General features: G+C 48.2%; 1 protein-coding gene across 3 annotated transcripts in view; it reads right to left on the bottom strand.

Annotated features, from left to right (window-relative positions):
- The window catches only part of LOC132584276 (keratin, type I cytoskeletal 14-like), a 51,634-nt gene extending 37,156 nt beyond the window's left edge, over positions 1–14,478 (bottom strand). The window contains exons 1-8 of one of the 3 annotated variants that reach the window (XM_060256127.1): positions 13,875–14,442; positions 10,321–10,403; positions 10,023–10,179; positions 7,888–8,049; positions 7,664–7,789; positions 5,786–6,006; positions 3,782–3,822; positions 2,755–3,032 (exon numbers count right to left, since the gene is read on the bottom strand). In XM_060256127.1, the coding sequence (XP_060112110.1) occupies positions 2,935–3,032; positions 3,782–3,822; positions 5,786–6,006; positions 7,664–7,789; positions 7,888–8,049; positions 10,023–10,179; positions 10,321–10,403; positions 13,875–14,357 (1,371 nt within the window). In that variant the 5' untranslated portion in view covers positions 14,358–14,442 and the 3' untranslated portion in view covers positions 2,755–2,934. Of the gene's footprint in view, positions 1–2,754; positions 3,033–3,781; positions 3,823–5,785; positions 6,007–7,663; positions 7,790–7,887; positions 8,050–10,022; positions 10,180–10,320; positions 10,404–13,874 lie in introns of those variants that run through there. The other 2 variants (XM_060256125.1, XM_060256126.1) reach the window with 2 other exon arrangements.
- Between the last annotated feature and the right edge of the window lie 1,338 nt (positions 14,479–15,816).

The raw sequence follows: 15,816 nt of genomic DNA, 5'->3' as shown, positions 1-15,816 counted from the left end.
GCCCCGGGGAAGCCTCGGAAAGGCCCGCGGGGGTCGCTGGAGGCCCTCCAGCGACCCCCGCGGGCCTTTCCGACGCCCTCCCGGGCCTCCGCCGCCACCGCCGGGCCCCGTGCGCGGGCGGGAAAGGCGGCGAGTGAGGGAGGGAGCGTCCCTGCGCGTGCGCAGGGCGATCTGCGCACGCGCAGGGTCGCTCCCTCCCTCCCTCGCCGCCTTCCCCGCCCGGGCGCGCGGCCCCCGGCTCTCTGGCTGGCTAAACCGGGACCTCTTAATGGTCCCGGTATACCCAGCCCGGGAGCCGTGAATTGGGGGCCAGAACCGTGAAAGTCCCGGGAGACCGGGACGGTCTGGCCACCCTACTTTTCTCTGAATCAGAGACTCAGAACGGCTTACAATCTCCTATATCTTCTTCCACCACAACAACTTTCACCCCACCCCACCCCTTTACCCCACCTTGGCTTTGACCCAGTGCCTAGAGGTCATCTTGTAACTCCCTCATGGTGTTCTAAAATCTCTCAGAAACAGCCCCGTAGCCAGGATTTGAAGAACTGGGGGGCCCTGATTTTTTTCAGGGAGCACCTAGTGGCCCCAACCTCCATGGCCTTCTCTCCTACCACCGCTGAGGAGGAAAGCTGCCAGCTAGCTGCCATACAGTCTCCCCCCTCCCCACAGCTGCCCCAAGGGAATGCCTTCCCACCCCTCTTCCAGCAGCTCTGGTGGAGAGCCACTCACAGGTTTAGATACGTGCTGCACGGTCTCCTGCCCTTACCTGTAGCTTGATCCAGCTAGGCAAGCCCGGCAAGACAGGGAGGTGGGGGGTGGAAAGCACCACCAAGACGCAACTGACTTCTGGGGCTACAAGACCTCCAATTCGGAATTCTTCCTGTCAGAGGGCGAGCCAAGGCTGCCCAAGCGCAGCTCCCACCCTCGCTCGGGTGGCCAGCAAGACCAGGCCAGAAAACCCCTGCAGACGAACATCACCTCTCCACTGATTCCCAGCCCAGGACTGCAGCTGGGACCTCCACTTGTGTGCGCCAGCCTACCCTACCCTGCCCTGTCCGCAATGAAGCCATCCGCCCCCTACCCCTGCCGCCCCACTTGAGGACCAGAACAGCCTCTTCTTGCAGGCACCCTCTAGCCCAACATCAGCCCAACGTGGAGCTTAACTTTCAGTCCTGGGCGCTGAAAGTGCCTCATTGTTTCTGCTTGCTGAAGGGTCAGAGATTTCTTCCAGCACCTAAGCAAACAGAAGCAACACGGAACTTAACTTTCAGTCCTGGGCACTGAAAGTGCCCAGTTGTTGTCTGCTTGCTGAGGGGTCAGAGATTTCTTCCAGCCCCTAAGCAAGCAGAAGCAACAGGGAGCTTAACTTTCAGTCCTGGGCTCTGAAAGTGCCCCATTGTTTCTGCTTGCTGAGGGGTCAGAGGTTTCTTCCAGCCCCTAAGCAAGCAGAAGTAACAGGGAGCTTAATTTTCAGTCCTGGGCACTGAAAGTGCTCCGTTGTTTCTGTTTGCTGGGGGGTCAGAGATTTCTTCCACCCCCTAAGCAAGCAGAAGCAACACAGAGCTTAAGTTTTTGTCCTGGGCTCTGCAAGTGCCCCATTGTTTCTGCTTGCTGAGGGGTCAGAGATTTCTTCCAGCCGCTAAGCAAGCAAAAGTAACAGGGAGCTTAATTTTCAGTCCTGGGCACTGAAAGTGCTCCGTTGTTTCTGCTTGCTGAGGGGTCAGAGAATTCTTCCAGCCCCAAAGCAAGCAGAAGCAACTGTGTATGATGACGGAAGAATGGAGAAGGATGCCGCTGAGGCACTGGAGGCTGGTTAGGGGCCCCAAGTCAGGGGGCCCCACCTATCAGTCAGGGAGCTGTGCCCCCCAGACCCCCTCGTGGCTACGGGCCTGCTCAGAAAAGCTATCAACCACAGGTCAGCCCAGCCTCATCCGTACTTGAGATAATTTATTTCAATGGGCTTCAACTCAAGGATGAACTGTGGCGATTTTTGAGACTTTTTGGAAGGAGCTGTCTCACATTACATATTAGGTCAATCAAGGCCATTATTTTGGAATGTGTTCAAAAATCCCTTTGGATGATCAGATATGGTTCATAGAGTGCCGGCAGCCTTTACTGACATATTATGGCTCAACAAGTCAATTCTAATCACTACCCTGTCTAGAACTGTCTGTTTCCATGGGTTGGATCCAGACTCAATTTTCTACCAAATGTGAAGCACTTCTGTCAGTGGAATGGAAATTTTCTGCCTCGCCCCACCCACTGCAGCCCACTCACCTCCCTGAGATGCTGCTTCCAGTAGGCAGGGGACCCTCAGAAATGGCATGGTTCCACAGGAAGAAAAAGAAGTTACCACTTGCCTCCATTTTAGATGCAGTAAATCTTTGAATATCAATATCTGGAAGCAGTAGCAAGTGAAGACCTCAGCCTCTATGCCCTGTTGCTGGACCTCTAGAGGAACTGGCTGGCCACTGCATGAGACAGGATGCTGGACTAGGTGGACCATTGGTCTGATCCAGCAGGACTCTTCTTATGTTCTTATGAAGGCCTCATATTCCCTGTTATTGGCCCTCCAGAGGAACTGACTGGCCACTGTGTGAGACAGGATGCTGGACAAGATGGACCTCTGGTCTGATCCAGCAGGGCTATTATTATGTGGCTATTTTGGACAATCCTATCATTTCAGGAATATGATAGGGCAAAGAGTACAGCAAAACCATATTGTTAAAAAACAACAGCACAGAAAACCTCTGGTTTGAATGCATGAAATGAAAAGGCTTTATTGGAGATCAGTGGAAATGGACATACAGAGCTCAGGGTCTGGATGCCAAGGAAGCAAGCAGCAGCCTGAACACCAAAGGCGCACCACGTGCGAAGGGAGAAAAACGGATCACGTCCAAGGCGCCTGGAACAGGCACGGTGGTCTTTGAAGGCTTAATGGCCAGAGACATGGAATTTCTCATGGCTTGAGATCACCTTTCCATCTTGGACCTCCTCAACGATGGTGCGGACTTGGCGGCTGCTTGTGGAACCTACAAAGAGAGAGAGGAATGGGGAAGGGGTATTTGTGAAAAGCCGAACAGAAAAAGCGATGTAGGAGTATCAACCTTCTTTGACATCCAGTGGAAGAACTTAGCATAGTTTAAAGAAGGAAACAAAACTGGATTCTAAATAATGCGTTCTCCTTTATAAATTTCTTCAACCTTTCTTTATAGGCTTGTTATCCAGACTCCCCTCCCCCCATCCTTCCTTGCCCTTCTTTTATTTCCCAACTTCCTTGCATGTTTCTTGAGAACAATAACTTACTGTTGATAAATAAAAAGGAACCGGTAGTCCCCTGTGCAAGCACCAAGTCGTTACAGACCCATTGAGTGATGTCACATCACGACGTTTTCTCGGCAGACTTTTTATTGTATGGTTTGCCATTGCCTTCCCCAGTCATCTACTTTCCTTGTTATATTGCATATTTTAAATGCTTCAGGATTCTTAACAGCATTAATACTCTAATATTCCTACCCAGGCCTCAGATTCAGTGGGAGCTCACAGGAGCACAGCTCCTGAACCTTTCTGAGAGTTCCCCCTCCTCCTTCTGAGAGTTCCACCTCCTTGTCCATTGAATACTATGTGCAGCTGCATAACAATCCCTGGATGAGCTCCACCACCTATTTTTCTACAAAAACGACCCCTGTTCCTACCCACAGTAAAACAACGAGATTTCTTTAAAAATTAAATCTTGTTATAGCCTTGTGAAATTCAGAACAAAACTCTAACTAATGCTTACCTTGTCTGTTACTCAGAGCTGATGAGTATTGGGAACAAATGCTATAAGAGAAAAATAAAGTTGAATTAGGAATGCAAAACATATATTATTCTGTGCAATGAAGCTGGGGCAGAGATGATAACCAAAAGCATTAAAGAGCAGTAGGGGATAAAACACTGGGCAGGATCTTGACAGCTATTCCACTGGGTCCCCTTTTGACCGCTCAAAAGGCTGTGTCAGAGATCGTGGGAACCATGTGGACAAGGGCGAGATGAGATGGGGGCTATAGTATGGAAGAGAATTGGGGAAGATTGAACAGAAAAGTTGATAGGATCCAAACTTAAGAACACAGCACCGAGTCTGATTCATCATGTGGCATAATGATTTTAAAAAATCAAAGTAAAGCCTCAGGAAAGTTTCCAGTATGTTGGAACATGTTCTCTGCCCGTTCATTACATTTTCTCCTCTGGCCCAACTCGATAATAAATCGTACTATATAATAAGCTAATGAGCGGGTAAAGAATGAGCATAGGGACTTCAGTGCCAGCTTAACGTAACTTTCGGCAAGGTTCCAGGTTTCCAATCCGAGGCAAGAGCCCCAAGGTATGTGGATGCTGAGTCACCTGTAATAGCCAGGAGTGGTTTACCAAAGGCACAGCTTGTCCTTAACATCATTTAGAAATGGTGGGAAGGGGCAATTGGACTTGGGTAGCTACTCACAAAGTTCCATTTAGGAAAGCTAAAACATTTACTCTCACAGACTTCCACAACTTATGCCCAGGCCCGTAGCTACGAGGCGGGCTATGGGGGCACAGCCCCCTGACTGCTAGGCAGGGCTCCCTGACTTGGGGCCCCTAACCAGCCTCCAGTGCCTCGGCTGAATCCTTCTCCATTCTGCCATCATCATACACCATTGCTTCTGCTTGCTTAGAGGACGTGATCATACACAGTTGCTTCTGCTTGCTTAAGGGCCGGAAGAATTCTCTGAACCCTCAGCAAGCAGAAACGACGGGGCACTTTCAGCGCCCAGGACTGAAAGTTAATCTCGGTGCTGCTTCTGCTTGCTTAGGGGCTGGAAGAAATCTCTGACCCCTCAGCAAGCAGAAACTACGGGGCACTTTTAGTGCCCAGGACTGAAAGTTAATCTCGGTGCTGCTTCTGCTTGCTTAGGGGCTGGAAGAAATCTCTGACCCCTCAGCAAGCAGAAACAATGGGGCACTTTCAATGCCCAGGACTGAAAGTTAAGCTTGGTGTTGCTTCTGCTTCCTTAGGGGCGGGAAGAAATCTTTGACCCCTTAGGAAGCAGAAACAACGGGGTACTTTCAGTGCCCAGGACTGAAAGTTAAGCTCCGCCTTGGGCTGACGTTGGGCTAAAGGGCGCCTGCAAAAAGAGGCCGTTCTGGCCCTCAAGTGGGGCGGCAGGGGTAGGGAGCAGATGACTCCATTGCAGGCTTTCTTTGCCAGGCAGGGTAGGGTAGGCTGGTGCACACAAGTGGAGGTCCTGGCTGCAGTCCGGGGCTAGGGATCAGTGAAGAGGTGATGTTCGCCTGCAGGAGTTTTCTAGTCTGGTCTCGCTGGCCACCCGAGCGAGGGTGGGAGCTGCGCTTGGGCAAGCCTCAGCTCACCCTCCAACAGGAAGAAATCCAAATCGGAGGTCTTGTAGCTCCAGAAGTCAATTGCAACTTGGTGGCGCCTTCCACACACACCCCTTGTTCTGCCAGGTTTGCCTAGCTGGATCATGCTACAGGTAAGGGCAGGAGACTGTGCAGCACGTATCTAAACCTCTGAGTGGCACCCCACCAGAGCTGCTGGAAGTGGGGTGGAAAGGGATCACCTTGGGGCAACTGTGGGGAGGGGGGAGGCTGTATGGCAGCTAGCTGGCAGCTTTTCTCCTCAGCGGTGGTAGGAGAGGAGGCCATGGAGGTTGGGGCCGCTATGTGCCCCCTGAAAAGAAATCAGGGCACCCCAATTCTTCAAATCCTGGCTACAGGTCTGCTTATGCCTACATAACCCCCTTCTACTCACTAGGCATCCTCTCCCTCCAGTAAGCGACGGTAGGTGGAGATCTCCTGCTCCAGGCGGGTCTTGACATCCAGGAGGATCTTGTACTCGTGGTTCTGGCGCTCCATGTCACACCGCAGTTCCGCCAGCTGCTCCTCCACGCCGATTATCAGAGCTTGGATCTGGGAGAGCTGGGTGCCGTAGCGGGCTTCTGTCTCGCCCAGAGTGCCTTCTAGTGCCGCTTTCTGGGAAAAGAGAACGTGACAGGGAACCGATTCAATGTCTAGATGGAAGCTGAACACGTCCCTGTTTGGATATTTGTACCCTGCTTTCCTCCTCAGTGGAGACTCAGAAAAGCTTACAACATTCTTCCCTCCTATAATTTATCTTCACAACTACAACTCTGGGAGGTGGATTAGGCTGAGAGAACAAGTAACTGACCTAATGTCACCCGGTAAGCCTCCATGGCAAAGTGAGGATTTGAACTCTAGTCTCAGGCTAACAACCAGCAAAAGTTGATGGTGATGGGGACAGGTATGAATGGTGTCAGGTAACACCACAATGTTATTTCCAGTCAAAAATCCATGAGTGATTTCACTATGGTGTAGGACACTCTAGAAATTTACCAGGTCACTGTTGTGAAAACCAGAGATCTGGGGAATTCCTAGAGTGTTGCTAGCCTAAGTAAGATTGCTGCTAGGCTGAAAATCCACAAACATTACAAAGAACATTTGACACTGAAAGGGCTATACAATTATAATACAATTTGAACTCCAGTCTCCACGAGGGAGGGATGGTGGCTCAGTGGTAGAGCATCTGCTTGGGAAGCAGAAGGTCCCAGGTTCAATCCCCGGCATCACCAACTAAAAAAGGGTCCTGGCAAGTAGGTGTGAAAAACCTCAGCTTGAGAACCTGGAGAGCCGCTGCCAGTCTGAGTAGACAATACTGACTTTGATGGACCAAGGGTCTGATTCAGTATAAGGCAGCTTCATATGTTCATATGATCAGGCTGCAACACTCTAGCCAATTCACCATGCTGGCTGTTCCTTGTGACACAGGGTTCTCAGGGTCACATTCTAGGGAACATGCTCAGCTACTGCAAGGCACTGCTCCGGCCTGTAGGGCAGGGGTCCCCAACCTTTTTGAGCCTTTGGAATTTCTGACACAATGTGGTAGGCACAACCACAAAGCGGCTGCCACAGGAGGCAAAACCAGCCACAAAATTGCAGCAGGAGGTGGAGCCAGCCACAAAATGGCTGTTGCAGCTTACTTTCTGTAACACAGTAAAAATCCTTGTGTTGTACTGGTAGTTGCTGCCAAAGCAACATTTTAAAAAAAATCTGTACAGCCAATCAAATCTCCAGTGGCAATCAAAGGCCTTGCTGGTTAAGGCCCACTTCCTTAAAAAGCTTGATGAGTACCAGGAACAGTGTCAGTGGGCGCCATGTTGGGGAGCTCTGCTGTAAAGTGTCACCCTTACCTCACATGAGCATGTGCCTAGAACGCAACTGTAGTGGTAGACAAATGTGGAGCATGAAGGCTGAGATTGTGGTTCCTACCCTGCACAACAAGCAGTCATGTGTTAACGGTTCTCCTGAATTCTTGTGTGAACACTGCTCAAGTTGGACCAGAACTTGGGTATGTGTAGTGGAAGAGCTTCAGCCTTTCCTGTGCCCATTTTTCTGAACAGTCTGAGGGGCCACTTTCTGGTCCATTCAGGAAACTCACAGATATTGGCAAAAAAATACACTGATATGCAACAGCTAGAAATATACAGCAGATGAAAGACTCAAGGACATCGTCTTTGGACTTCCAATAAACCAGGTTAGAGTAACATTGTGTGTAGCTTGCTTCTTAATGAGAGGCTGAGGAGGAAAAGGGAAGAATGTCAGAGCACCATACCATGCTGAGTTGAGCTTGAAGATCTATTTCCAGGCCTTGGATGCTGCGCCTCAATTCTGTGATCTCCGTCTTGCTGCTGTGGAGCTGTTGTGTGTTGGTGGCAACTTCACGGTTCAGCTCTTCGGTCTGCGGGGAAAGAGGGAAGACACGCTGGTTACCTTCAGCTCAGAGCAGCAAACATCTTTTAAAATGGGATGTCCATTTATCTCTCCCCAACGGCGCACCTTGGTGAAGAACCAGTGCTCAGCGTCTTTGCGGTTCTTCTCCGCCAAGGCCTCATACTGCTCACGCATCTCTGACAGGATCTTGGTCAGGTCCACTCCCGGAGCAGCATCCATTTCCACAGTGATTTCTCCACCCAGTTGGCTTCGGAGAACGTTCAGTTCCTGTGATGGAAAAAGGTCTGATTTGGTTTGGTTTTTAAATCATTGATGGTATTATCTGGTGGGAATTTTCTTTTGAAAAATAGCCAAGAAACCAATCCTTGTTTAGCACCTCTGTGACTTGCCTTAAAGGGTCTTTTAACATGCAGAATTTTGTTCAGCTATCCCTTGATTGTCTGAAAGTGTGAGATGGCTGTGGTCATGGATCATTTACCTTAGATCCATTCATTTTTATCCCATCAACCAGCAAATGAATTGGATAGCTACTGGAGGATGGGTTATAACCAATGTTCCCCCTCATGCATGGCTTATGTCCATGCAGTTACCTTAAGCCCCGGCATTTTGGATGGTCCAAGGGGAAAAGCTAGTTCGATCCAACCCGTAACTAGATTCCATACACAATGTACGGGTTGGATCAAACTAGCTTTTTCCCTTGGACCACCCAAAATGCCAGGGCTTAAGGTAATTGCATGAGGGGAAACATTGGTTATAACCCATCCTCCAGTAGCTATCCAATTCATTTGCTGGTTGATGGGATTAAAATGAATGGATCTGAGGATCACTAGAGTTTCCCAGGAGTAGTAGACCTGTCCTATAACTTCTAACTCGAGTGCCTTTCAAGGGGATCTGTCCCAGCTTAGTTACGCCGATTAAAAACTGTACACAAATGAAGCATCTAGTGTGCTTGTGTGAGCTCAGCCTAAATCTTATGGTCTTGTGAATTGTTCAGTAAGTGCCTAGATCAGTCCAGGGAGGCAGCCGTGTTGGTTTGAAGCAGCAGAACAAAGCAGGAGTCCATGTATCACCTTTAAGACCAACAAACTTTTATTCAGAATGTAAGCTTTCATGTGCATGTCTCGTCTGAAGAAGTGTGCATGCACACGAAAGCTTACATTCTGAATAAAAGTATGTTGGTCTTAAAAGTGCTACATGACTCCTGCTTTGTTCTATTGCCTAGATCAGTGTTTCCCAGCCTATGGGTCAAGTCTCAAAGGTGAGTCACAAAGCTTCTGGAACTGGGTCATAGGCCACCCCTCCCTAATGGCCTCCCCTGCCCTTTCCGTGGCTCTCTTTTGTATTTTGGAAACCAAGAGTGGACCCTGGAAACAAGATCTTCCATGTTCAGCTCTTTCTTCACTGCATGTATTTGCTGTTCAAAAAAAATATGTCCTGATGGTCACTAGGGTGAGAATTTTAGGGGGGATTAGAGGGAGTCATTGAGAAGGAGAGGGTGGGATTTAACCTTCATATTCCAAGGCTTTGTATGTTGGAATGCCACATGCTTGGGGTTCATAGTGGGGGCAACTGTACCTTTTGTGTGATATTTGTTGGTTTCTCAAACACATCTACGTAGCCGCTGCAGAAAACTGAATGCTATACTAGATGCCAAGGTCATTGTTTGCCTAAAAGGGGTAAAGGTAGTCCCCTGTGCAAGCACTAGTCATTTCTGACTCTGAGGTGACATCGCATCACAACGTTTTCATGGCAGACCTTTTACAGGGTGGTTTGCTACTGCCTTCCCCAGTCATCTACACTTGACCCCCAGCAAGCTGGGGACTCATTTTACCGACCTCGGAAGGCTGAGTCAACCTTGAGCCGGCTACCTGAACCCAGCTTCTGCCGGGATCGAACTCAGGTCATGAGCAGAGTGCTCGGCTGCAGTACTGCAGCTTTACCACTCTGCACCACGGTCACCATATCAAGTAAATGAGAACTTGTGGATCACCATCCCAACAAAATTGGACGCCTCTGGCCTGGACAACAACAACCTATCAGGTCTGGGCCATTTTTCAAAGAGGTTCCTAGGGTGTGTCATTGTGTCCAGATCTGAACCTCTACTGGACCGTCGTAAGCCAAGATCAACATCTGGTAATTAAACAAACAAATGTGCTTTGGATGGACCCACTTATAAGTCTAAGTCCCCTCATTGTGAGACTCTCTATCACCTTCTAGTGCTGGCAGATTGGCACCCTCACCTCCTCATGGTTCTTTTTCAGATAAGCCAACTCTTCATTCAGATTCTCCAACTGCATTTCCAAGTCAGACCTGGACAGGGTGAGTTCATCCAAGACTCTGCGCAGACCGTTGATGTCTCCCTCCACGTTCATGCGCAGCGCTGCTTCCGTCTCATACCTGAATCCAGAAAGGGGGAGGAGACACAGGGAGAGGGAGAGAAGATATTTAGATGGGATGATGTCTGTCGTTCCACTTCCATTCAGAGATGGTTTGGAAAATATAATCCATCTTCCAACCCGAGTTAAGAATTGGACTTACTTGGTTCGGAAGTCATCAGCGGTCAGTTTGGCATTGTCAATCTGCAAAAGGATGCTGGCATTCTGAATGCTGGCAGCCAGAACCTGCAAGAAAATTGCGTTTTTCATGAACAGGGAGCGGGTTTTAGCTTTTCAACCTTTTCTGCAGCTCATTTACAAAGAAGCATGTAGACTGGACTGGAGTTTTGTTGGAGCCAGCCTCTAGCCCTGTATTTTTTTTTTTTTTTAGTAACCAAGGCTGTGTTGTGGAACACCAAGACATGGAACAAACATTTGTGGAGCATTGTAGAACAAACTTCCAAGACATGGAGCCAACATTGTGGAACCCCAAGTCCTGGAACAAACTTTCAGTGCTGGGCTCAGCCCTGAGAGCTTCTCTGAGCATGTACAGACTGTCATTTCTTCTCATGGAGTAACCACAGTCATCACCACAGCTGCCTCCATCATAGGAAAATGTTTAACTTGGAATCTTCCAGTGTTCTGTGATTGGTCCCAGCTCACATGGCAGCCATTTTGTAGTTGGCTATTCCTTCTCCCCCATGGCAGCCATTTTGTTGCTGTTATGCCCACTAATTATTATCAGAACTCCAGGTACCCACTGGTTCACCATCCTTGGGGACTCCTGACGTACAGATTCTAATGTGATGTTATTTCTATGAATTACCTTGTTTGTCAAAGAATTACCTTGCTATGTACACCTTTTGCCCTCATGTGCGTCCATTTTATTGTGTGAACATGTCGTTGCCTACACAAAAGTGGCATCCTTCTGAGAATAATACTATGTATTATTAGGCCTGATAGAAATTCTAGCAATATTGGTGTGCACAGAACTTCCTAGTTCAGAATAATTTTCTGAATACCAGTGGAAATAATGTCTGGGAATGGCCTTAGGTTCTTTTCTCAGTTTTGTGCCCCACCCACCCACCCACCCACCCCCCAGCGCAATGGGTTGCTGCCTGTGAGTGTGAGCCACTGGTCTGAACCTGCAGGAATCTTCTTATGTTTTTGATTCTCGTAAAATTCAGTATTTACAATAACCCTGTGAGGTAGAGGCAGACAGATAATTGCCCCAAGGAACCTCAGTGAGCTTCATGAAGAGGAGGGGCTTAAATCTAGGCCTCTCACATCTGTTCCTAACCATCCATATGGTGGTATCTTTCTCTGCATTCACTATCATAACAAATGCATCCTTGGCTCTTGTTTGCTTTTCTGCTCGACTGAAACAAAGCCCAAGTGTTTTTGTACTGAACACCCAGCCTGATGAAGAGTTCTGGGGTACATGAAAGGTTGCTATTTTGGGATATTTGGTTGGTCTTACTGAAAAGGTATTACACAGTTTTTATAAGATTATGTTGCTCTGGACCAGCGCAGTTATCCACAATCAAAGACCAAGTACATTCCTACACTGGCTCACATCCCTCCTTCATTAAGAGATGCTAGTTTTTAATGGCTTCTACGTTGTGAGCCTATGTGGGCTTGAACATTCCTCCCTAACCTCACCCCACCCCACAGTGAACCTAGTATTTGACCTGCTAATCGCTAAGCAACTTTATCCCAGTCAAGGGTCTGTTCTGTCCCTATCTCCCATAAAATACATGTAGAGGGTATGTTTTCTTTTTCTTCTCAGAAGGAACGCAAGACGTACTCCGTAAGGAGGATAAAAATCAATTATGTTTAAGAACTGAACTGGTGAACTTTTTTTTGTGGGGTGGGGCAGGAATTCTGGACCCTGACCTTTTGTCTGTTTTACCCTTTGAAAGAAGGACTTTGCATCTTGTGCAGAATGCCAGCTTGCTCTCTCTGGCTTGCCTCTCCTTATGAGGAGAGAGCCAGTTTAGTGTAGAGAGCCAGTTTGGTGTAGTGGTTAAGTGTGCAGACTCTTATCTGGGAGAACTGGGTTTGATTCCCCACTCCTCCACTTGCCGCTGCTGGAATGGCCTTGAGTTAGCCATAGCTATCGCAGGAGTTGTCCTTGAGAGGGCAGCTGCTGTGAGAGCCCTCTCAGCCCCACCCACCTCACAGGGGGGTCTGTCATGGGGGAGAAGATAAAGGAGATTGTGAGTCTCTGATTCAGAGAGAAGGGCAGGGTATAAATCTGCAGTCTTATTATTATTATTAAAACTGTTTGCACTTTGAATGAATCTTTTGCTCTCCCAGATAGATCTCAGAAAGGGGGTTTATATTAGGATTCTGAAAATTCCCCTAACATCTAACCTCTCCCCCTTCATTCCACTTTCCATGCTCATAAATCTGTCTGAAAGGGATTGTAAGTTCTTTGGGGCAGGGAGCTGTCTTCTGCTGCAAAAAGCCCTCTGTCCAAATGCTGCCTTAATAAATGTATGGTTTTTATTATCTCCAAGGGGGGAGCCATGCACATTGCTAAAGAGAAAAATATTCAGTGCAGACTCAAAGAAATACAAGAGAATGGTGAACAGAACGGAGTCCCATGCACAGAAGTTGGTGCTGATGTTATCTGATGCTATGCTAATTGAACAAACGCAGCATGAAAGAAACCCAATGGCCCTGAATGATTAAGTCCAAATTGAATACAGTCAATGTGGCAATTCCATACTGGAGCCACCCTTTAAAATCTTTCCTTACAGCCAGGGCTGGCTCTGCCACTAGGCAAACTAGGCAATTGCCTAGGGCGCTAGCCTTGTGAGGGCACCAAATTGGCTGCTCCCCATGTGACTCAGTGACATTGTCATTGGGGGGGGGGTGGTTAGTCTTGCCTAGGGTGCCAGACTGTTTGCCAGGGAGAGCCAGTTTGGTGTAGTGGTTAAGTGTGTGGACTCTTATCTGGGAGAACCGGGTTTGATTCCCCACTCCTCCACTTGCACCTGCTGGAATGGCCTTGGGTCAGCCATAGCCCTGGCAGAGGTTGTCCTTGAAAGGGCAGCTGCTGTGAGAGCCCTCTCCAGCCCCACCCACCTCACAGGGTGTTTGTTGTGGGGGAGGAAGGTAAAGGAGATTGTGAGCTGCTCTGAGACTCTTCGGAGTGGAGGGCGGGATATAAATCCAATATCTTCAGCTACCTCACAGGGTGTCTGTTGTGGGGGGGGGGGGAAGGTAAAGGAGATTGTGAGCCGCTCTGAGACTCTTCGGAGTGGAGGGAGGGATATAAATCCAATATCTTCATCTACCTCACAGGGTGTTTGTTGTGGGGGAGGAAGGTAAAGGAGATTGTGAGCTGCTCTGAGACTCTTCGGAGTGGAGGGCGGGATATAAATCCAATATCTTCTTCTTCTACTGTCTAGAGCCAGCCCTGCTTAGAGCAAAGTCTACCATACTGAGTCCTGGAGATTATCACCATTATTTTTAAAGCATTGCATTAAGATGCCTTCATGACTTACTATGGGAGACATGAGTTAAAATAACTATTTGATGGAAGTCACATGAAAACAGGGATTTGTGGCGCTTGACTCACTAACTTGCTTTACAAAATGCAGTTCTTCTCCAGTCTTCCCCCTTGACAGCTGTCTCTCGTTGTCAATGGCTATTTCAGTTTGCTAGACTGCCCTTTTTATTGGGCATTCTTGACACTGCTAGGCTTACCTTGCTCCTCAGGTCTTCAATGGTCCTGAAATATGGGCTGTAGTCACGGTCTGGGCCAGGTCCCTGTTTCTTGTGCCATTCTCTGATCTTCACCTCCAGCTCGGTGTTGGCCTCTTCCAGGGCACGCACCTTGTCCAGGTAGGCAGCCAGGCGGTCGTTCAGGTTCTGCATGGTCTCCTTCTCACCCCCAGCCAGGAGGCCATCCCCGCCACTGACGACAAAGCTGCCCCCAAAACCTCCACCCAAGCTGCCACCAAAGCTACTGCAGTAGCTGCCCCCATAACCACCACCAAAGGAGCTTCCTAACCCAGAGACATAGCGGGAAGAAGACACAGAGACACCGCCAGCTCCACCATGGATGCTTGGAGCTTGGTACCCTCCTCCGAGATGCATGGAGGAAAGGCGGGAGGAGCCCCCACCAAAACTCACAGGCCCCTTTGAGGAGCAAGAGGAAGAGGTGTATTGCCTGATGGTGGTGGTCATTGTGCCAGGAGATGGAGAACCACCCAAGAGAGAGTTCCCTGGTAAGCTGGAAAGCGTAGCAAACAAAGTAGAAAACTAACGGCTCTGCCCGTTTCCATGCTCTTTTTATCCTCCAGGCTGGGGGCGTTGCTATGGCAAAAAAAGATCTGTTCTCTTCCAGTCATTTCCTGGGGCTTTCATCATCATGAACATCCAAGCCAAGTTCCAGGAGCGTCATTTGTTTTGCCCCAGGCCTATTCAGGCACTTGTCACTTTCCAGCCGATACACCTTGTCCCGTGAACGGGTGGTTTTGTATTTCTCTCTTTGTTCCCAGGTGAACTCTGAGGCGTGATTCACAAACAGAAGAGGTGTTGCTCAAGGGCGCACTTGACGATGGCCATGTTTGCTTGATGGAAAATGTGTCCTGGGACAGAGAGAGGCCTTGAGAACCTGAAGACTCAAGGGGGGCTAAGGGCCATTGCAACACAAGTAGGGTTTATGCAAAAGCCTTGAAGCGAAGCACCCAAACTCCTTGCAAATCTGTTTTCTGGTGGGCGGGAGATTCAAATCTGAAAGCTCAGGGGGCCTTTTTCGCAAGTAGCAAATTGCCACTTGGAAAGTGCTTCCCTAAATAGCTGCAAATTCTCACTGTATGTACATGCAGAGACACGTCAGTTGTACACGATTTTTCCCACAAAATCGGTTCCCAGGTACAACGTCTGTAACATATGCGAAACCCATCATAGGCCAATTCATCCCATTAAACTGAGGGGAGCATGATGCATGTTTTTCCATCATCACAGCACACTTTGCAATTAAAGCAACTCTGCTTCTTTTTCAAAGCCCCGGGCTTTCCTATAAAACCCTCAAACTGGCATTTCAGATTTTTCATTCCGGACTCCTTGGATTTACTGTGTGAGTGGTTTAAATGGCATCAGCCCTGATTTTCCATCCCCTGTCTCAAGACTGGCATATGTGCATGAAGAAAGATGTATCTGAGCATGCGTAGAGTGCATTTCTGTGGTCAACTACAAAGCATGCGCATCATCTGGTCTGGAAGCTGTAGTCCGTTCAGGAGTTTTGCCACTACAGAATGGAAATTTTCTGTGTTTGGTCCAAATGTTATACAGTGGAACCAAGATGCTCACCCTTGTTTGGAAGTAGCTGCTTCTAAGTTACTTTTATCATTTTCATATCATAACTATATCATTTTCATATTTTATCATACCTTGTTTACTTGTGAGAAGGGCGGGATACAAATAATAAATAAATAAATAAATAAATAAATAAATAAATAAATAAATAAATAAATAAATAAATAATTTTAAAAGTGTGGTAAATGTGATATGAAAACCGGCATTTGTTCCTGTGCATTCAATTCCCTACTTTTTAAAACCAAGTAGATCAGTGAAAACACTCCTGCTGACTCACTGCAGTGAGCACATGTATATCCAGAAAGTGCATATGTGCTGGGGTTAT

This window comes from Heteronotia binoei, chromosome 15, assembly GCF_032191835.1.
Source record: "Heteronotia binoei isolate CCM8104 ecotype False Entrance Well chromosome 15, APGP_CSIRO_Hbin_v1, whole genome shotgun sequence".
Lineage (NCBI taxonomy): Eukaryota > Metazoa > Chordata > Lepidosauria > Squamata > Gekkonidae > Heteronotia > Heteronotia binoei.
The sequence above is the reverse complement of the archived record's forward strand: the minus strand, read 5'-3'. Positions and strand labels throughout refer to the sequence as shown.